Consider the following 24262-nt stretch of genomic DNA (forward strand, 5'->3'; position numbering starts at 1 on the left):
AAGGATGATTTACCACAGTCTCTATAAAAACCTTAATTTTTCTCCAAAATATTAGTGGTGCATTCGCGCACCGCTGGTAATAAAAATAAACTAGAAGCCGAATTTTGCCGGTCTTGACAAGTTTTGACGAACGTGTGCACAGTCATAATAATCGAATAAATGCGTTATTATTAGTTTGTGTTTCGTGTTATATGCATGTAAGTTAGCTAAGATGCCTTATAAACGATTTTTGACGCAAAGACAATTAGAAGAGGAATTGGAAAGTGTTGTTTTTGAGCTGGAAAATGATAATAATGGTAAGAAATCACTTACTTACATCTATAGTTTATAATTCAATAAAAATTTTGTTTTTTATTATTAGTTGTACTGGATGCAGTTTATATACCTCCAGACACCGATGCTTTGACAGATGAAGAAGATATAGATGATGAGAATATATTGGCGGAAACGGCAAAGCCAAACGATATTGTCGGTACTTTCGAACTTCACATCCCTAGCTCTTCCAATTCTGTAGATGTCGATCAAAATGTACGAAAACAATACGATTGGGACTCTTCTGATGAAGAAACTTTAGAAACCAAAAAACGAAAAATTACTGCTTCAGTTTCCCGTAATACTGTTCTTGCACCGCAGTGGCTCAAAGGAGAAATAGAATATACACACTCTCCAATATCAACTGAACATCAAGACAAAGAAAACGTAGCTGTAGCTGTAGGTGGTAAGACACCTTTAGAAGTGTTCTTTTTATTTTTTGACGAAGAAGTGACAGACTTAGTTTTGAGATATTCACATAAATATGCTGCAGATAATAATAGACATGACTTCATAGTCTCTAAGGAAGAATTGTTAAATTTTATAGGAATAATGTATCTTTCCGGATATCACACTTTACCACAAACTTCAATGTACTGGTCCACTGAGGAAGACAAAGGTGTGGGCATAGTGAAAAATTGCATGAGTAGAAACAGGTTTTATAGTATAAAACGAAATTTGCATCTGTCTGACAATGAACAATTAGACAAAAATGATAAGTTCTCCAAAATAAGGCCTTTTGTGGACATAATCAATAGAAAAAACTTGCAATGGGGAATTTTCAATTTTCATTTATCAATTGATGAACAAATGGTGCCATATTTTGGAAGGCATTCTTGTAAAATGTTCATCAAAGGCAAGCCGGTACGTTTTGGCTTCAAGCTTTGGTGCCTATGTTCTTCTGACGGGTATTTATTTTATACAATGCCATATGCTGGGAATCAAAAAAAAATATATTCTGAGCTTGGACTAAGCGGTGACGTTGTAATGAGTTTGTTGTCTGTTATCCAAAAGCCCAGCAACCATGAAATTTTTTTCGACAATTTTTTCTCATCTTTTCGATTATTTTCTCACCTGAAAAACACTGGTTACTTTGCTACTGGAACTATCAGAGAAAATAGGACGAATAATTGCCCTCTAGAAAATAGTAAAAGTTTTTCGAAAAAAGAACGCGGCGCTTTTGATATGGCATATGATAAAGATTCGAAAGTTTCAGTTGTACGTTGGAATGATAACTCTTGCGTAACGCTTTGTAGTAACGTACATAATGTGCAACCTATAAATAAAGTCAAACGTTATAATAGAAAAGAAAAAAAAGATGTTTTTGTTCCACAGCCTAATGTAATCACACAATATAATAAATATATGGGAGGTGTGGATTTGCACGATAACGGAATAGCCAATTACAGAACCAGAATTTTGGGGAAAAAATGGTGGTGGCCTTTATTCTGTAATACTTTGGACAGTATTATGGTGAATGCTTGGAAGCTTTATAATGTTGCTAACAATAGTAAAATATCTCAAATCGATTTCAAATCATATGTTGCACTACGTCTAATGAAATCTACAAGAGTTGCTGCAGTTATTAGAAACATTCCACAATCTATTGACGAAATTCGCTTTGATAATCAAGGCCACACCATTGTTTTCCACGAAACTAAGGCTCGAAGGAGATGTAGAGTTTGCCATAATCATAGTATGTATATATGTCAAAAATGTAAGGTACATTTGCATGTTCCGTGCTTTGCTACGTATCACCAAAAGTAATAATCTTTGTTACCAGTGGTTCATACATGCACCAAATAAAAGTTGATAAATTAGTTGTTTTTGAGCGTTTTAGTGTTTTATTTTATACTTCTAAGTAGAATGTAAGATAATTCCGATGTGTTAAGTGTACTTTAGTAGGGTTTTTATCAGTTAGGAATATTTTTAGAAAAGTTTTATTTAGTTTTTTATACCAGTGGTTCGCCAACGCACCACTATTATTTTTTTTAAAAAATGAATTGGGAATTTTCCAAAACATGAAATTTGTCTTTTTATATGTATAATAATAAAAGTATTTAAAAAAAAATGTTTTTTTTTATATATTTCTATCCCCGGGAATAAATGGGTTAAAGGAGGGTAATTAATTGTGACCAATGAAGGCCGGATAATTGGTCGGCGTTTCGTTTCGAAGCGGTGTTGCCACTGCTACATTGCTTACAAATTTGGACTCATTCGAAATATCTGGTTCAATTTGTATGGTATATATCAGACTTAAAACAATATTCTGTTATTTCTTTCAAAAAAATTGTCAGTTCAACTAATTTCAGAATTTTTTATGAGATTCTTCTGAGAGGAACAATAATAACTTAGGAAAGGGGATTGAATTTATTTTATTGGGTTGATTTGATTTATACCGGTTTTAATTAGATTATTTATTATTATCTTAACTTCTTTTTGATATACCACGCAGGTCAAAACGAATTTCACAATTTTACCTGACTATTTTTTTAAATGTACTGTACAGGGTGAGTCTTAAATAAGTGCAAATATTTTCAGGGCTGGTAGATCTCAATAAAAGAAACATATTTTCTTTTTACCGTTTTTCATGTAAGTTCACAATAACCGATTTATTTTACTTTGAAAATTTCCTCCTAAAAAATTTTTTTTGCTTAAATTTTGAGAACCACTGGATCTTTTTGTGGGTTTTCTTTCCTGCAAATTTAATCTACTAAATAATATGTTGCCTTATTGTCAAGAAATTATGTTTTTTAACTAAAAACTAATAAAAAATTCCAAATTTTGAAAGTTTTTTGGTGAAAGACCTCATCAGCTTTTGGGGTCGAAATATGTTTCTCTGAATATTTAATTTTGTTTAAGATTCACCCTTTATAATCTGTTTAAATAATCAAAATTGTACAGCATTTTTTTGTTAGGTTATTCACGTGATTATAAAATATACCGGGTGAGTCTTAAATAAGTGCAAATATTTTCTGAAGTGGTATATTTCCACCCCAGGAAGATGTCTATGATTTTTTTTCGCAAAAAAAGGTGTTGAAAATCGTGCATTTTCTTTTAAATTTCTCTGAACATTTTTGGAAAACTTTTTAGAACTGCCTGTTCACCGCAAATTTTTCCAAATTTTTTCTTAATCTCTGATATTACCATAGTTACGGCAAAGAGTAGATAAATAATCTACTCTTTGGTTACGGCAAAAAAGGGATCACGGAAAGGGATGCAAATACAGAAAAAATCCGGTGGCTCTCAATTATTTTTCAAGAAAGATAATTTTTTTTAATTTTCAAACTTAAATAATTCGGTTATTTTGGACTTATTTGAAAAATGCTAAAGAGAAAATATGTTTCTTTTATCGAGATCTACCAGCCCTGAAAATATTTGCACTTAATTAAGACTCACCCTGTATATCTTAAATTGACTTTGTTTGGAGCATTCTTTGTCCAAGCATTGAATTCACTTGACACCAAGTGAAATTCAATGCTTGATCTTCAACTCCTTTACTTTTTTGGGGCATCATTGGCAAATCATTACCTTTGTTTTCTCAGGGTTAATTTTCAGAGGAGGCCAGGTATATTCTAAGATCGGCTTAGGCCGTTAAGTGATCGTCATAAGGTAATTGTGGTCATAATATAAAAACAATAATTTTATATTAAGTTGAATCCATTTTCTTGTTACGTCATTGGTATCATTGGTGTAAATTTTTAATTTGGCAATTTGTTTAAAGTGAATGTATGCGAAAAATGTGGCTCGGCAACATCGTCCCGCGAAATCTTATCGAAGTACAGTTTTCTTGTTTTGCGTGGATTTTTTCGTTTGAGGATTTATTGAATTTCTCGATGTAATTGTCGATGGGGGAGGCAACTTTGAGCTCGGCAATTCGTTTAACCGATGATTTATCTTCGGTATGTAATGGATTTTTCTTGTTCTCTGGTGTACCACACACAACACCGAGAAAATAAAATCACTCTATCCTATAAATCATTCCGGTACTTTATTGGGTGTTTCTAGATAGGTACAAACGAGTTTTTGTTCAATGCTGAACGCTTTTAATTTGGGAATTATTTAGGTCAGTGGAAATGCATTTTCTTGATTAACATGTTCAGAATAAGATAAGGAAAATGTATATAATGTGGAATACCGTTTTTGGTGTCATATATTTCTCGATTTCGGAATAGATATTCTCAATACAATGATTTATAATCCAGAATGATAAATATATGTTGTCCAACGAATCAGAGAGGATTTCGACAGATGAAAGCTAAAGAATCATAGAAAATACAATTTACCTGTGAACTAAAATGACAGACACAACTGCCACTTTCAAGGAGTTTCTCCTTGGACCACCGTAGTTGTCAGACTATAATTTGATGTAGTGTGGTAAATGAATGTGTAACTTACTGTTTTAACATCCAATGTTCATCTAACATCAAAAGTTTATTTATTCTGCTATTATTTGCATTTTCAGTTAGCTTATAAGTTGATTTCATGAATGATGATAATGAACAATCTGTACAATTTTTTTAATACTTAAGATTCATTCAGAACCTCGCAATTAGTGGAATAAATTAATGGTTTCAATTACACTTTATACTTTTTAGTGTATGATCATTCACAATGTTTAAAAACACAATTAAAATTAATATAATATCCTAGCAACGGATTGCGTTAGTCAGTTGTATCCATAGAGAAAGTCTAATATCGTTGATTGAAAGAACTGAAACTGACTCAATCAACGCTAATATTTAGCTTATAAAACAATCAACTTTTGATTTCTAACTAGAATTTCTCTTGAGGGTAGATAATCAAAGGCCAAAATGACATTTCTCGCAAATTTTGAAATATAATTAGTGGAAAAATTAAAAGTCTGATAACTTTTTCCACTAATTGAAAATGTCTACCACTAATTTTGACGCTCTGCATGCTTACATTGAAATTAAAGGAACAGACTTCTATGCTAATTGAAACCACTAATTGCGAGGTTATGAATGAAGCTTTATGTTTAGATTTTATAGGTATTCAGATACACATCAACATGATAGCGCCATTTTACTAATTTTATACAGGAGGCCAATTGGACGGCTTGTTAGGGTTAGGTTAGGCCAACGTTCAAAATAAAAAATAGAGGATAAAGGGGTAGTGAAGAGCTCTAAAGAGCTACAATCTGGCCCAAATTTCTAGAATGTACCTAAAACTTATGTAAATATGAGTAACATTTATAAGTAAAAGTTATGCGGTTTTATTAAACATTGTGGCGACAGACAAACATTTTTTGGAATTTGATTTTGGCGTGTAAAAAGAGGACTTTTTCAATTCGTGAGAGAAAAGAGCAGAGTACGATCAAAAAGAGGACTGTCCTCTGAAATAGGACCAACCCAACCCTACGGCTGGTGGTTATTAAGGTTCTTTCCGTATATTTTATATTTTTACTAGGCAAATATCATAGGATTTGCCAACTTATTGCCCTGCAGAGTTTATACATTTTGTAGGGACCAGTTAGACCTACTATAATATTGTAAAATCCTGAAATTACGAAATTGGCGCTTGTCAAGTTTTTCCCCTGGACCCTTAAAATATGTTTGGTCATGTGAAAGAAAAATAATGAAAAATAAAATTCAACTAAAATTTAAAGATAGAATTGGACTTTTGCTGGAAAGTTTTATGAATGCCATGACAGTTATTTTATATTTTTTAAATATTTTTTATGCATTCGTATAAAAATATTTATTTTGTATTTTAATAAATAAATATTTTCAATACGTTTTCCAAGTATTCATAAATTCCAATTCTTGGTTAATAAAATGTTTTCATTTTAACGAAATGGTACTAATTAAACGTAAAAATGTTAACTAATTAGTTGAATGGTTTAAAAACAATTAAAAACACGTCTAATAACTTAATAAGTGCACAAATTCGGCGAGTAAAGACAGGAGATTGTTGAACCGGATCGCAACCTACACGGCGATTTAGATTTTTTCTGAAGGTGGGCCAACAACTTACTTGTTATAGCTCATCACCAATTTTTTATTGTTAATTCAAAAGACAATTGCGTATTAGAAAATGTGTTCTATTTCTTAACGAAATACCTCAATATTACCGAATGAAATTTTGTATCACATACCGTATACCGTGTGTGAAAAATAAACAGCGTTATGTTGGCTGGAGCACAGAATAAAAATATATACGCATAGCTAGATATACGCGTAGCTAGTGATAGAGCGTGTAGCGATTATGTACAATGTACAGGGTGGGTCAAACTGGACGCTTTTAATGGGAAACACCCTTTTCTATAGGAGACGAAAACTAATATCGGTGTCTGGAGCTCAATTTTCATCAAAAACATAATGGTGAAAATCGTACATCAATATCTGTTACCGTTTCGGAGTTTCGGGGCGTTTTTCAAAAATGTGCATTTTTAACAAATCGTTGCAACTTTTTTGCTATGGAAAATTTTGTATTTCTATTAAAACATTTCCAAAGCTCCTTTTTATGTAGAATTTAATGGTTTAAGTATAATTTTTTTAAAATTATTATTAATTAACCCATTTAAGAGTTATCAACAGAAAAAATGATTTTTTATTTTGGACATCCTGTATATTTTTAATTAACTGAAAAGAACTTAAAATTACCTTTCCAAAAAGATAGCATACTTGATATTTTGTTATAATCCCCTTCGAAATACAGAATTTATAAAAGTTCGCCAAGGCTTTGGACCCCTTATTGATGATATACCCCTAATGTAATGTAACTCGAGCAAAGTTATCAGCAAATTTTTGCAGCCAATTTCAAGAATAATTGAATAGCTAACCAAGATCCCAGCCATTGGCAGTCGCTGAGGCCGCCGACTTCGAGGGCCTATGGATCTAATTCTATGGATATATTTGCGGAAGAATAAAGGTTCTTATTTTTAAATTGCCCGTCTAATCTAGACAAGAATTAGAAATACTTTGTTATGAGATCTTTCACCCTCACTAAGTTAATGAATTCCGCGAGAAACCATTTCTCTTGCTAAAACGGCCCCGTCTGTCCATATCAGAAAACGGTCGATACGTCGAACACCTGTAGCAAAATCTCATGTCTTGGTTTGCTATTTATTTTTATTGTTATTAGATATAGTTTAAATGTGTTGAAGTTGGTTAAATATAGTTTAAATTGTTATAAAATTCTGCATCTCTCATAGCATATATTATTTTCGTTTTAATTGATGCTCACAGCTAGATTTTTTTTGCATTACAGCCGGCACCGTTCAAAGCCTACTTATTTAAAGTGGGCGAATTTTTATAAACTCTATATCTCGAAGAGGAATCGAGCAAAGTATCAAGTGTGCTATATTTTTGGAAAGGTAATTATAAATTATTTTCAATAAATTAAAAATATACAGGGTGTCCTATATAAAAAATCAAATTTTCTGTTGATAATTCTTAATAATTAATTTTTTTAAAATATACTTAAACCATTAAATTCTACGTAAAAGGTGCTTTGGAAATGTTTTCATAGAAATACAAAAATTTCCATAGCAAAAAGTTACAGGGATTTGTTAAAAATGCACATTTTTGAAAAACACCCAATAACTCCGAAACGGTAACAGATATCGATATGCGGCTTTCACCATCATGTTTTGACAAAAAATTGAGCTCCAAACACCGATATTAGTTTTCGTCTATTTCCTATAGAAAGGGCGTTTCCCTTTAAAAGCGTCTAATTTGGCCCACCCTGTACATGACGTGTTCTTAGGATCAATCTACTGAGGAAGGAACTATTCATTGAGGAGGCAGTGTCCTGTTAAAAAGCCCGTGACTCCCAAATTTATTTGTATTCTCGAAAATCCTTTATTTTTCTCGGTCGTAAGTCCTGATAAATTTCTTGAAGTGTCAGATCGTTGGAGAATTCCCATTCCAGGTTATTGATAGTATCTTTCAAGTTCTTGACTTCCGCTTTAAGTTAAGAGTGTTGGCTCCTTTTCTAGCTAGATAGATTTCTTTTTTGTTACCCCTTGGTGGGCTGGCACTCGGTAAAAGGACAGTAAAAGGACTTTAATTTCTTTGCCTAATTTGCTTAGCTTCTCTGGACATTCTTTGACCCACTTCGACTTGATGGTTACTGAGTTGATTGTTTGACTATCGGATAAGACGGTTATTTCTTGTTTCCGACAGTTACTATCTAAGATAAGTTCCACGCATCTTTCGATAGCGTAGATTTCTGGTTGGGTGGTTAGATATCAGTATTATCGAAACGCTTATATTTTACTTTTCCTGTATTGGTAGTTAATGCAATTAGGGAAAACTAATCCATCGTTTTTGGCTGTTTTGGCGCATCCATGTGACAAAAAGCAACAAAACGGTACATTTCCTCTCCAGCTCGGGCGTCCTTATTGTCCGAGCGGCGTGGCCGACAGCCGCTTTGTTACGTGCGGCATTTTTGAACGGCGTCCAAAAGTGCGTAAACGTGATTTACGGTCCGCTTATAACGACGCCGACGCCACCGACGTCGGCGGCTCTGCCTCTCGACAGAACCGATTAAGGTTGGTCAGTTATTTCACACACGTAGATAGCAGCTGAGACGGCTGGAATTCGCCAGACGAGGTTTTTTCCGGACACGGGTATGGCTAAAAATAATTTTATTTTCAGTTTATTGATCTACGTTCGAATGCCGTTCGGATATTTATAAATTCGCATTATTTTGGTGAATCTTTGTGGATCAAATGCATCATGTGAGTGAGGCCAACTCGTGGAAAATTTCCCGAATCGTGAGAATTTTGCGAGATCCAGATGGAAAAGGGGAAATGTTAACACCAAAACACCATATTCGTGGGAAATTCTAAAATTTATGTATTCGTAAAAAAATAGTTAGTATAGTCTGTCCAACGAGAAGATCCTTGACAGTGATAGATGTGTCTGTCATTTTAATTTCAAAGTAGTTTATTTTATTTTACAAAGAAATAAGTTGCTACAACTGGAACGCATAGCAGGAAATTAGCATATTTAAAATTTGACTGACAAGTGATTACTTCAGAATATTGTGAAAAAAACTGTAACTGAAAAAATGTAATCCAGTTATTTTATTAAATAAGAAACGGTATGTGTTAATACAAAACAAACAAGAACAAGACACCACACACCAAAAAAAATATAAAAAGAACTATTTCTTACTTTCAAGCTTTATTAAACTTCCGCATTTATGATTATATTTATCAATATAACTTATGTACAAATACAAATTTGTAATATTCCGCAGAAATAATTAAAACAACATAAATGAAACAAACTATTTTATTAATAATAACACTTACCCAAATTTTATACCTTAAAGGTTGATTAATTAACTTTAATCTTAATTTCTTTAAACCAGTACCTTTTGACATTATTTTTCTGAGTACTAAAATCCATTATTTACCGATCGTGTGATATCGATATTTTACAGCTACTCAGTTTTTAGTATGTGTTTAGTATGGTCCTTCTACCATATTCGAGATGCACTTATCTACGACAAGATGGTGGACGAACTTTATTGATGGTAACTTTATTTTTATTGGTGTATCTGTATAAGACTTTCTGCCTCGGCAGCGAGTACTAACCATAAACTGTGCTCTGGGTCTACAGTTAATTTGCACTCGATTTTTCCTCCACTTGACTTCAAAAAAGACACAAAACACACGTAATAACACGAATCAAAATGCATCATCTTCCAAAACGCAGGGTATTTGACAAAGTTGTCACCAAATTATAACCTATAATTTGGCAAGACTTTGACAAGCGTCAAAAAATCTAAAGGCGAGTTCATACGCATCGGCGTCCGTTTGTCGTTCATCGTTCCGTCAAACCAATAAAATTGAAATACGATCTGTCATTTTTGAAATAAACCAATAAAACTGGTTAAAAACAACAAGAGACGACGTATGACGGATTTATATTTAAACCCATCCATAGTTAACTTAAAAATTATTAGAAACTTTTTTTAGTAAAATAAATAGATTAGTATGGGACGTCATCTGCTTTTCTTCTGTCATCGTCTGTCGAAATCTTACCTGAGAAAAAAAACCAGAGTATATCGTATACGTATTTAGCAAACTGAGTAGATTGAACCACCTTTTATAATGATAACTCGGTAAAAATAAAAAGCAGTTCAAATTAAGTTTAAAAATTAATACTTATTCTTATTAATTGCTGTTTAAAAATTATACATTTTCGTATTATTTAAATTAATATATATTAGTTTTTTTCACTTACTTTTAAAAAGTATGCATATAATAAAAACCTCTATAAAAATGTAGCTTAAAAACTTATTTATATATAGAAATTTGTAGTAGTTTATTTATATATGTCTATATAAATGATTGTTGATAAGATCAGTAAATTGCTCTCTTGGTATATCATTAATAGTTTACGTTTCTTAAAATGGTCAAATCAAACAAAAAGCAGTAATATAATAGGAAAATTAACAAATAATCCATTAAAATGGTATTATTTTCTACTCAATGCTCTAGAATCGTTTAATAGGCTGCCATGTTTGGGTGCCTTGTCGCATTCCTGGGATGTCGTTTATAGACGAGTTTATAATTATATACACGCTTAAAGAACATTAATTGTTAATTATACTTGTAAATGTAGCTAATTTACCATTTATTAGTTCTCTAGAAAAAATAAGAAAAACACAGTTTTTATTATAAGTACAAAATTGTTGGGTTATAATTTTTGTATTTTTAGAAAAAAAAAATACATATTTATACATTCGTTAAAACAATCGTGATTGGAAAACTATCGTAATTCACTGGAGATTTATAATTCTATTATTGAATAATAATCTACAAGAATCTGTCATATAGCCAGCTAATTGAGTTTTAATATTTATTTTTTATAATTTTTAATTACTGCTGAATCAATGAATTAACGCTGAATAACACCGATCTAATGTCTACTAACTCTAAGGATGTAACCTTTATACTATTTGTAACATAGTACGACGAAATCCTGAGGGGTAATTGATTACCGAATTTAAAAAAAAATGTGTGTAATTATGTTTACTGGGAGGCGCTTAGTAGTATAATAAATTTTTTTACCGTTACACCGTTTTTCCATCGTATAGTATTTGGTATTTAATTTAAATGCGGTTGTTTAACTATGCTCTATAACTAATGGAAAACTACGAACTTGTTTAAATGATTCACTAAACTAATTTGTGTTTTTTTTATTGTTTCAGGTAAGAACAGGCAAACAAGGATCATTTAAATAATCCAATGTAGATAATAAAATCAAAATCAGTAAGTAAAGTTGATATCATAAACATTCAGTTATATCTTTATTTTCGCAAAACACGAACAAAACACGATTTACTAAGAAATGCTTTCATGTCATGTAAAAGTGTGTAAAAGGCTTAGGACTAATAAGACATTTAAAGACGTGGATCTTCCAAAAATTATCATATCAAAATTTATGTCAGCGTACGTATTGCCATTCTCGCCACTAAAGAATGAAGATAATATAGAAGTTTTAAATAAAAAAGGCTTTATCTTGTTGGAATTCTTTGCAGTTCATTTAAATTTAATTCAAATATTATTTTAGAAATTACTATTTTTAAATTTATTGTAATTCGATACTTGTTGTTTGTTCAAATACATCAATGAATGTACAAGTATGCAGCAGTTCAATTTTTAATTCTTCTATATAACAGATTTAATCACTTTGTAGTTGGCTTACGTTTCATTGTTTTAAAAATAGATCTGACATTTGCAACTACTTGAAGTATCGTTATGGATCCCCGTCCAGTGGCGTTCTTTAAATCATGCAACTTTTAAGTTAATGGTGGTTAATGCTTCCATCGATAGTTCAAATCCTAAATTTATTAATACAAAAACTTACTAGAATGAAATAGTTTTAATTTTATGAAGACTTTTATATCTAGGTTCCAATATTTTGAATATTATGAACTTCGACTTTATTATTTTTTCTCATTAAGATACTCTTTATCTAAAGCTTACATTTAGAATAAGTACTCTCTAGTTCAAATCATTATCAAATACCTGTTCTGTAATCAACAGATAAGAACAGATGGTACATAGGAAATATTATACATATGGAGGTTGAAAATGTTATTACAAATTAACTTTTTAACATTATTGCATTAAAATTGTTATTATGTATCTGGTATTTGAATATGTAACTTCCATTAATAGATATACTCGTTATCGCTACTGTTAACCACAAACAAATTATTTATCACATTAAAACCTAGCCTTGGTGAAATTATATTTCCCTATACTATTTTTGTTTCTACGGTTTGTTCAAAGTTTCCTTTAAGAACTTGTCAGATTTAAATCTATCACTGGAAAGTTTTCAACTAGAATTAAAAAACTTAAGAGATAATTTTGTTATATTTTTTAAAGCCAGTATCTGAGACGGTTTTACAGATGTTAGTTCTCCATCTCCGATATCAGTCGTACCAAAGTTTATGACACGAATGGTTGTCGTCTCGGCACACTGAGTGATGAGATCGGCACACTCAGTGCTGGTGTTTCCCCTTTTTTCCCACAGAATCTCCATTCGCCGTTGTTTCTTAGCTTCAATCTACTGAGGTATTCATTGAAGAGGCAGTGTCCCGTGACAATCTGAAGATTGTTCCTGCTTAAATCAAGGAAAATCTTCGAGTGATTTAGCCCATTGGAGGATTTCCATTCCACGTTACGGATGGAGTTTTCCAGGTTCTTGAGTTCCGCTTTAAGTTGGCTTCCACTTGAGAAGCAGAACGCTTCTGATCCAGTTAGTGGAGTGTTCTAGCTAGATCGTTTGCTTTTTAATTCCCTTCTATCCCTTGGTGGTCTGCCACCCAGAGTAGGAGAACTTTATCTTCTTTGTCTAGTTTGTTCAGCTTCTCTAGGCATTCTTTGACCAACTTCGAGAATGGTTACAGAGTTGTTCATTTTTAATGCTGCCTGGCTATGGGATAAGATGCCTATTTATTGTTTCCGACAGTTCTTCTCTAAGATAAGTTGTTGCATCTTTCGATAGCGTAGATTTCTGCGTGAAGTATGTTGGCATAGGTGCCCATTGGTTCGGAGTATTTTTCGGCTCAAATATTCCTATCCCTGTTCCTGCTTTGGTTTTGGAAGCATCAGTATACCACATTATGATATGGTCTTTTACCTGCTGAGTAAACGTTTTTCTCTTTCAATTCTTTTTATTGTTCAATATTACAATGATGTATTTCTCAAAGTTGTACATTCTTGGATGTCGTCTACTACATGGGAGTCGAAGGAGTGAAATTTTTTTTGAGGGTGTTCCAAGGTCCTGAGATGACAATTTTCCCGATACTGTTTCCGTCAATGACCATTCTAATCATTATCATATTACTATTATCAGCAAATGATTAAAATATTTTTTTCAGAACCTTGCAATTTTTACAAATTAGTGTTATTTTTATAAAGGCAAAGATTACGTAAATTTATCATAACTCTTCAGTTTCCAAAATTTTGGGTTATTTTGAAAATATTGAAATATGACAGCCCCAACAGTTTTCTAACAAGTTGTTAAAGAAGTTAAAACAGATTCTTATAGATCATTTTATGCGGTATCCGGTGGCTTAATTACTCTTTTCTATGTTTTCAATTTTGAAATATTGACCAATGTTTAGTTTTTTATAGTCCTATTTATTTGTCAAAGTCCTATATATTTGTCAAACAATTAAAAGCGGTATAGAAAAAGATCGAATAAGAGACGATATAACTACTCTAAATGCAGACAGGCGTAAGCCATTGGGCGTAAAGGCCGCGGTTCAACATTCACCTTGAGCCAATTCGAATTCTATCCGAACGAATTGACGTGTCCATTATCGGAATCGCCGACGATTTAGGTGTCGACGATCGGATAAGATTAAATAACAAACTGACGTATCATTTTATGCAGTATTTTTCTCTTCTGGAATAAAGCAATGAAAATATCGAAGATTGGACTCAATTTGCAGGAGTATATTTATTCGCAGCAAATAAGAACTTCCTACTTATTGACGTAGCTTTTAACAGCTAAAGGTTTATTATGGGTTCGTTATCTGTTCTGTTTACTTATTTGATTGATTGGGGAGCTTAACTTTATCTAGCAATATATCGGAATAATAAAATAGGTTATTATATTTTAGCGTACATAGTACCTAGAACTTTATTATTAAACGTATTCAATTATCTATATACAGGGTGGTCCGAACTGTATTCCGGAAATTTCGGCAGCATATTCTGCAGATAAAAATAAGTAAACAATCGTATAAATATGTCTTAAAATGCTTAGTTTCGGAGATACGGGTATAGAAGTTTCATTTTTATTTTGATTGTTTCTAAATAATTTCTGAAGTAACGTCAATATTTGGATAAAAATTGGTGTCTTGGAGTTTTTTAACATGAGAAACTTGATTTCGATGTCAATATGACTCCTACGTTAGGTTATTTTTATCTGCAGAATATGCTGCCGAAGTTTCCGGACTACAGTTCTAACCACCCTGTATATCTTACACTTTGTAACGATTTTTTCGAAATCTGAATACCTATTAAAATTTATGAATATGCTTTTGGGATATGCATATAATTATTTTTAACCGATGCATCTATTAATGTCGTTATTACTCTTTTTTATTTATTACTATGCTGGGAATATAAATTGTATTTAGAAAAGACTTCTATAGTGTGGTACATGTTATACATTTTTTTGTAGATGTGACTAATAGTACTTTTGTCGTAAATCAATTAAAATTTCATTATTTTATTTGGGAAGCTAAAGACTTTTTTCGCGTTTCTAATAACTTTTTTTCAAAATACCACATTGTGTCTAATAGCTTTTTTCGACAATAGAAATATTTAGAATTAGCGTCCAGGTACAATAAAAGAATGTAATGTACATGGTTATCCAACAGTAGAGGACGCCCGAAGGATTCTGAAGATTCCATGGACTCCTGGAATCTTCACCAAGATCACCAATAAAGAAGTGTTATGGAGATTGAATACAACGCCAGTCAACATAGTGAAATACCGGAAGTTTGAATATCTAGGTCAAATAATGAGAAATCTAGCGAGATACGAGCTACTGCTCTTTCAAAAAAAAATGGAAGGGAAAACAACCCAGAACGAAGAAGAATTTCTTGGCTCGCCAATCCTAGAGCCTGGTCCGGAAAAACATCTACCTAATTGTTCCATAGCCAAAATGATTCCAGTGCCAACGTTCGAAGCAGACAGACACCTTAAGAATAAGAAGAAAAGGATGACGGCTGTAACTTGGGTACCATTAATGATAGAACTTAAGAAAAAAAATACAGGTAAATCGGCAAAGAGAAATCGCATTAGTTTAAAAAATTGTTCGAAAGTTAGCCGCCAGAGGACGTAACAGCACTACACAATCGAAAATACCAATTTTCTCTTAAAATAGAGGTATTTTGAAAATATCGGCACTGTATTCTTCAAACAATTATCCTTTTTTTTAAACCATTTTTGTCTGTTGTTTGAAATAAAGTTGGAAGGATTAACATTTTTATTTTCAAATGTCGGTATCTCTGTTTTGACTGAATCGATTTTAGTCAACATGATATCGTAAAATGTGTATTATTAATGCAGCCGTTAATTGTACCGTTATTACTTTTGTTATCTGTCACTAGATAGTGCTGTTTCGAAATTTCCAAATATGCTGATATCTTTAAAAAAAATCAAATGGTTTGTCATGACTTTTATATCGATTTTTTGAAAATTCTAAGGGAATTGCGTAACGAAATAAAAATCTAGTGTCGATAATGGTGTTGAGAATCCGAAAAGTTGGATTGGATAATTATATCGTCGGGTTGCAAACCTTACTGTTTTGTAGAGAGGAAAACGAGTCAATGGCCATTTTTTACTAAAATTAATGAAACTTTCGAAGAAAATTAGTATTATCGATTTCGTGTTGCTGTTACACTGTTTAGCTGTCTAGCGGTTAGCTTTTGAACTTGATTTAATCAAAACTTCTACAGTTTCTTGGCCTTCTATAGGAGAAGCAGCAAGAGACGTGGCAACACCGTGAGGACTGTGCTACAGCTCGAAGACTGTGGCCAGTGTTAGCAAAAACACAAAACAACTACTAGAGCACATAAAGAACTTAGTACGCATAATATTGTAGATGTCATCACTGGAAACTGCCCCACGGGGGTAAACCTCGTGAGATGGAAGATTTCTAATGACTACTACTGCAGAGAATGGGGAGAGGAAGAATAAACCATAGAGCTATGGCAATGTCCGGCACTGGAATACGTTTTTGGAAGGGACTAGAGGAAGCAGCAGAAGCCAACATCAGCGACATCGGGAACTTTGCAAAGATTTGAAAGCGCTTTAACGCAAAGAAAGAATAAGAGGAAGGTTTGGTACAACACAGGGATATCGCAATGGGCCCAAGGCCTCTGTGTGAGGGATCAAACATGATCCAAAACCCCAGCAACCTTCTTCTTCGTCGTCTCTTCATGTCTGAAGAATCGTGACATTATGGCTATGCGTAGCTGGTGATTTTGATCTTCCATCGTTGGCGATCTTCCGCCCCGCTCGGAGATTTGATTGAAATGGATGACCTGTAATATTTGCTATTCGGTCAAGCCATCTTGATGGTGATCGTCCTCTGGGCCTTCGGCCTTCTACTTTGCCTTGTACTATGAGTTTTTCAAGGTTATCTTCACCTCTGCGAGTGATATGACTGAAGTATTGCAGGATGCGTCTAGGGCAGATGGTGGATAATCGATCTGTGATGTCGACTTCATTGATAATTGACTGGTTCGTTCTTCGAGCTGTCCATGGGATACGGAGCATTCTCCTCCAGCACCACATCTCAAATGCATCTATACGGTGTCTATCAGCGCTCTTGACGGTTCATGACTCAGACCCGTATATAGGAATATGGAGAACACCAAAGATCGAACATGGGTCTTTTTGGTGTTAGCAACCCAGCAACCTATCCTAACCTATATTAAAATTAAAGGTTAGAATGATATAGATCCGACAGAACTGAAACCTGGATGTGGGTGCATGAAGCTTGATGTAATTCCGGACCCGGCTTTATTAAATACCGGAACTACCCATCTCTATTAGAAAAACATTATAAATCCATAGTCATATCATAAAACATCATGGTGATTTCTAAAATTATAACTAGATAGATCCGATAATGAAATCGAACCCGGAAGAAATTCCGAACTCAAAAATACGACTGACTGGCTTGCGACCATCATCGGCGCCGACATCAGCATGTATAAAAGCGATTCGATCCGATGGAAATGTCAACCTTTGTTACCGCCAAAAAATGGTCGCTCCATCGGGCATGCAGCGCATCGTCGTCAACAAACTTGACCTTTCGAGCTGGCAGGAGATGGATACTTTCTCCTGCAACGACCCTGAAGCGAAGCGACCGATATCGTCACTTTCCTGCCGCGGATGAAATCGCTTGGGCCGAGAAGAAATTCAAAAAAAACAGGAACAAAAGACGGATCGGTGTGTGATACGTCTCGCGTTTAGGTCGATGGTTTTTATGACATTTCGGAGAATTATTATTAAGATTGTTTCCGGATGGATACTAGATAAAGATGTTTTCTTAAACGAAATGAAATTGTAAGTTTATACTTTGCATTTCTATTAGTTACTAGATATTTTAAAATATAATTGTTCTTTTTATTTCGGACATTGTTTTTAATGAATAACTACTGAGCTAAGTTAATTTTACACATTTTAGCATTAGCTGTAGCCACAAATGATCATCCAAAGATTCCCTAACTTTTTCTGTTTCTATTTAATCCAGTAATATTCAATGTTTTAGGGGATATAGGTGATAAAAATATAAACGAAACAATAAATTACAATTGATGGTTGGAACCTTTGATGTTACAACAGCAAAATAAAACATTAATTCATCACAGTACACCAAATCTCAGTGCTGCTGATGATGACAAAATCTACACATGGCTTCATCCGTCAATCCCATCAGTTTTAGATGCCTTTTAAGCTGACTTCCTGTATTTACTTATCATATCTGAAGCAAATTTTGGCGCCTGACTCTTCCCTAGTGAATCATTCTAGAGATTGGTTGAGCACCCACCATCTCCTGGTCATTTTTGTGCTTTTGCAGTGCCGCAGAAGGGTTCTGGGCTAATAAATGACATTGATGAGCATTGTTTAGCCATTTCAACCACCTTTTTGTTACCCTTGGGACCCTTGTGCCCTGGTAGCCAGGTTGACGTAACAAAAAAAAATATACAATCTCTAGTAAATAGATTGTATGTTGTGTGTTTGTTTCGGAGCTCAAATTCCATTCTTACTGGACTTCAGTACTATATGGACTTTTCATAGATGAACATCGCTAAACTTCCTATTTTTTTGTATAGACCCGAATCTATTTAATACAATTGAAATCAAAATATTTAGGATTTATCTTGGAATAAACATTTTATATATTAAACTCGGTTAGTATTTTAGTGTGGCCGGCCGTATATAGCTCCAGCGTTAGTATGTCGATCTGCGGAGCGGAAGGTACTGGGTTCGATCCCCAGCCAGTACGGTCGCTTTATTTATTTAAATAAAAAGATTTATTTATCTAAATAGAGCGACCAACGAGCCGCCACCTCAAGGAAGGCAATGGCAAACCACCTTGAGTATATTTGCCTTGTACAGCCTCTCAAATAGTGCCGTTCGGATTCGGCAATAAACTGTAGGTTAGGTACTTGTGAAACAGTGATGACACACATCACAAGTACATGCGAGAGGTAGCCGACGCCTCTATATAGAGTATATGGCACTGTAAGAAGAAGAAGAAGTATTTTAGTATTGCTTTTTTATTTCATACTTAATAAAATACAATCTATTATATCAATAAGGTATTTCGTACATGTTCATCAAACGTGCTTCGCAAACTTACACGGTCAACGGTAAATGCTCGATGACTGAGGGTCAAATATCTTTGAACTCGTCATTGTTGTCGATTGTTTTGCCAACTTTCGATTTCCTACAGAGGAATTGGCTAACGTATGAAACTATTCATATGATAATGCTTTGTGGTTTATATAAATACACGAGTAGTAAGAGCTACTATGGTTAAGGTTTTGAAATCTGGTAAAAACCTTAGAAATAAGAAATCTCTCTTCTTGCAACTAATTTGGTAGAGATATTTTAATTATAAATACTTATATGAGGATGTCATAAAGACTGAAATTATGTAGTAGGTATAAGCATTTGAGAGAACTTCCAAAATATGGTTTCAATCGAGCTTTCAATGCTAGAGTAAATCATATTTAGCCTCACTTATATGCGTGGGTCATAGAAACGCTTAAACGTTTGTTAGGATCAAACAGTATATTGTTTATGTGCTTCTATAAAACGAGTTAGCTGTAAGAAAAATTAATTTTAACGGTACTAACACGCAATGTTCGAATTAAACCAGTTTCGCTTGATTTTAGACACCGGTCCCTAGTTAAAAATGACAATCTGGTATAAAACATAATTGCGTTGCACGAAGAAAAGCATATTATAAAACGGTTAGAGTACCAGAGTTGTTTGTTATGTCATGAACTCTTGTATAGACAAGTACATGCGATTTTCGTGTGTACGAAGAGTACAGTCAGTACGCTCAGTACAATAAGATGTACTGAATAAAGAAAAACGAGCAAGTATTTTCCCAAGCGTATGAAATATGGCGTCGTTAGATTGCTACAGAGTTATTCTTCAAAGTTTAACTTCCATCTAGAAGTGATGGCGAGTGATTCCCTTTAGTTTTTGTGCATGCATTAACTTTAATTTCAATTTTTCCTCAACAAAAAGTATTTTCGGAATTGTTATTTAACAAAATTGCATTGTTAAAAATAACAGTGCGCTTACAGTGATATGATAGGATAATAAATAACACACACAGTAAAAAAAATAACTTCCAAGTTATGCGTTGTTTTAAAATTTTTATTAGGTGTTTTCTGCGGGTCCAATTTAATTGTAGCAATAGTACACACACAGTAATGTTTCCTAAAGGACTCATTTATTCTTATTATTGAATACCTAGTTTATTAGTTTTAAGATACTTAAATTAAGTATACAATTTTTATAGTTTATTGAGTTTAAGTTTACATCTTTTCATGTCTATTATTCACACGTAAAAATAAAATTCTGCGTAGTTTTTTTTACTAATGAATGTAGTAATTACTCAATTATATGCAAAGTGGTTTTTTTTCTTTAGAATCAGAAACCTTATTGTTACCCTTGACCGATGATGTGTCTATTATGTCGACTTTTTGTGTGTTTTCCAAAATCGGTCCCGCCGTACCCCACGCTTGTTGCCGAAATTTGTTTATGTTGGAGGTATTTTACATAAAGTCGCGTTAGTCATAAAACGGTCACTTTTCGACATATTGGGAAGCAAGAAAGGAGCCAGCAACAGAATTGATTAAGAACAACCTAGGTGTAATTTTTAATCTTCAAGGACTGTATGTTCTTTTTTTAATTTTGATTAATTTTATCACAATTGACTTTTGAAAATAGTCTGGGTTTTTTGCAACTTGAAAATAAATCTACAAAATAAAAAGTAATTTTTGTAAATACCACTGGCCTTGTATCCAAACGGAAACCAGCTTTTCAATGTTTTGTACTAATATAACAAGTTTTTCTAACCGACAAAAAATGCTTAACGTTTCAGGAGGTATATCTACTCCCTTCGTCACAAGCAAAACACATAATGAAAAAAAAGTTAAAAAATTACATATTTAAACTGTTTAAATGCAAGTAAACAAGCTTTTTTAAGTATATGCATTTCTTTTGTTGTCTTCCCGATGGTGCATCGTCGTTGGAAACGTAGGAAATCCAATGCTAATAATTTTGAGCTACCCAAATATTAGTTCCCCTGTTGATAACTTTTTTATTTTTTTCAGATAAAAAACTTTTTTAACAAAAACATAATTTGGTATGTTAGTATATAACATAGGTAAATTAGGATTGATTGACGTATTCAATAATTGTTTTCGGTCACTTCCTGTTTCACCGGAAATGACTACAACTTTTGATTTTTAAATGGCACCCTCGGTATGTTTCTACTTTATTCGATTGAAAATGACACTCTGAATCGAATGACATATCATATGTCAACTTTTGACATATTCGCTCAAAAACAAATTGCTATTCGCTCAAAAACAAACACTAATATTTAATCAAGAAGCCTTGGAAAAATAGATTTGATCGCCTAATGTTTTGAGTATCTTGTCTTGGTCGGTTAAAATATGCCCAAATCTTCTTTTTAATCATATCTCATTTTTTTCAAATGGAACAACGAGGGTGGCTCATTAAGCATATTTGGAAAAAGCATTTTTTTACGAATAATTTGATACCATACACTTGGCATTTCGAGTCAAATTGTCGTAATGAACCGCAGGTTACAATTTCAAATAAACCATATGCGAAAATGTCAAAAGTTGACATATGATATGTCATTCTATTCAGAGTGTCATTTTCTATCGAATAAAGTAAAAAAATACCGAGGGTGCCATTTAAAAAATAAAAGTTGTAGTCATTTCCGGTGAAACCGCAAGTGACCGAAAACAATTGAATATGTCAATCAATCCTAATTTATGTCATATACTAACATACCAAATCCCATTGTTTTATCTGAAAAAATAAAACAGTTATGGGGGGGAGCCACTTTTGAAACGCACCCGGTATATTGGTGTTGTAGATAGCACAACAAATTGTATTTAACATTAAACTCATTTGACTGACACCTTAAGGGCATGTTGGCAGTTGCCTGGTATTGCATTGTTACCTGTTCAGTATTAATTTAAAAATAGATGCAGTTTGTCTTAAATTAATAAGTCGTTTCTTGTCCTTTTTAAGTCGTTTCTTGTCCAAAATTGTTCAAATTTGGTAAGTGTATTCAACATTCGCAATCCTTTAAAAAGTCTATTTACGACTTGGTTGTAAAAATAATGTAATACCAATATAAAGTAAAACAATATTTTTATGAAATTCTCTAATTTTCAAGTGAAATTTACAGTTCTGTAATAATATTTTTACACAGACACAAATTAATTTATTAAAAACTTATTTCATTTTATTACCATGCAGTGAGTATGAAATGAAATAAACCAACGACGGAAAAGTAAATTCCAATTAAGTAAAATAGTATAATTTCAAATGATTTATTTTTTACAAGATCGACGTGTGACTAATAGTTTAAAATCTACTTAATGAGCGACTAAAAACACGACTCAAGGTATGTTAAATGAATTAATTTCTAGTTAAAATAATTATTTTCACCCACTTACTACAGCAAACCTTCCTAATAGCTACCGTCATATTTTAAATAGTTAGAACCATATATGTACCTTCCATTCGTACTTCCGGTAAGGGTTATAAATAATATTACGTATGGTACGTGCAGAGCCCAATGTTACAAAAACTTAATTGATTTTTGTATTGATCATGTCTAAGTATAATAGTGAAGGAGCTAATATGGAATAAGCTTCTTAGAACGATTTGTCTGTTATTCTCCCACAGTTATATCTGTATTTGTTTGTTTGTTCCATTTATTACTCAAGTTTTTATTTATCAATTGTTGTATATTCCGGTAGTGTAAAATTAATTTTCACTTTAAAATATTTTGCAATTTAAATTTCTTTTTTATTTAGTATCTTTACTTGCTAAAATTGTCGTTAATGTCATAAGAACATTTATTTATAATGTTTACAAAAGGAAAAGTGCAATGCGAAAAGTGTGAAAATTCGTTTTGTAATTAGGAAGATATTTTTTAACGTATCGCCGATCACTAAATCACTATACCGTCGAAATAAAAAAAAATTGTTAACAAAAAAACTCATAATTTTTTTTATCAGTTTTATTTTAAATTTTTATATTATAGTTTCATCAGGTAATGTTCGTTATTTCCAAAATAGAAAGTTGTAATTAAGAAATCTTCTTTGTCCATAGAGTCAGGGAAGATTTAGAAACAGACGACATTTAGGAACCGACTTTCAAAGGTCTTTTTTTTATAAAATATTAATTGCACATAACAAAGTCTGGTTATGTCCGTGGGCATAGAACTACTACGTATTTTTGGAATTAAAATAAGTTCATTGGACACAATTTATCTCTATACAAAAGTGCTTTGTTTGTCCGATAGAGGGCATCAAACTTTAAAAAGATAGACACATTTTTAGCCGACCATACCAACAGGTATGGTAGGCTATTAAGATCGGCAATTTTTTTTTAATTTCACTCAAAATGAGTTATTTGGGTCATAAATGACCTAATACAAAATATTTTCATGGTGTCTGTCTGTCTGTCTGTCCGTCTGTAACACGAAAACTCAAAAACCGCTAAACCGATTTTAACCAAATTTGGCACAAAAATACTATGGCATCCGAGAATCTGGCCATTAGTTTTTTGTGGGGGTGGTGGGTTGGTAGGGAGGTATGGGAGGGGGTTAAAAATTTAAAAAAATCGTAACTCCAAAATTACAATAGCTACCGAAACGCGGTTTTCAATTTAAGATTAGGAATAATATTTGCAACAAAATTTTTTGTTGTAATAACATCAAAATCAGTCAAAGTCGCCGTTTTTGAGATAAAAAAAATATCAAGTATGGGCAGCTATTTATACGTGCCTCCCGGCGGCGCCAATTTTTTCAAATATCTCAAGAACCGTTATTCCGATGTGAATGAAATTTTGGGTGCCTATGTTTTGCTAAGTGCTTTAACATTTGACTTTCACAAAAATCAAGAAAAAGTACAGGAAGGGTGAAAACCACCCTTACCCCTACGTTAATTTCAGTATAAACATTTTCCAAATCAACCTACGACCTATTTTTTTTTTCGTAAACTGGTCCTTCTAGTATTTACTACACTTTTTGCTTCTTGTAAAAAAACGCCACCGCGCATACTTTTTGAAGAAAAAAAATATTTTTCTGAAAAAAAAAACAGTTATTTATACCTGGGGAAACACCTGTTATTG

General features: G+C 32.8%; 1 protein-coding gene across 1 annotated transcript in view; it reads left to right on the forward strand.

The window, feature by feature from the left end:
- Positions 1-211: 211 nt before the first annotated feature.
- LOC115891947 (piggyBac transposable element-derived protein 3-like) overlaps positions 212-24262 on the forward strand; it is a 41463-nt gene continuing 17412 nt past the window's right edge. The window contains exons 1-2 of the mRNA XM_030912558.1: positions 212-296; positions 362-1176. Of these exons, the coding sequence (XP_030768418.1) occupies positions 212-296; positions 362-1176 (900 nt within the window). The remainder of the gene's footprint in view (positions 297-361; positions 1177-24262) is intronic.

The sequence above is a fragment of the Sitophilus oryzae genome, unplaced genomic scaffold, assembly GCF_002938485.1.
Source record: "Sitophilus oryzae breed Bouriz unplaced genomic scaffold, Soryzae_2.0 scaffold_120_pilon_pilon, whole genome shotgun sequence".
NCBI classification, from domain to species: domain Eukaryota; kingdom Metazoa; phylum Arthropoda; class Insecta; order Coleoptera; family Curculionidae; genus Sitophilus; species Sitophilus oryzae.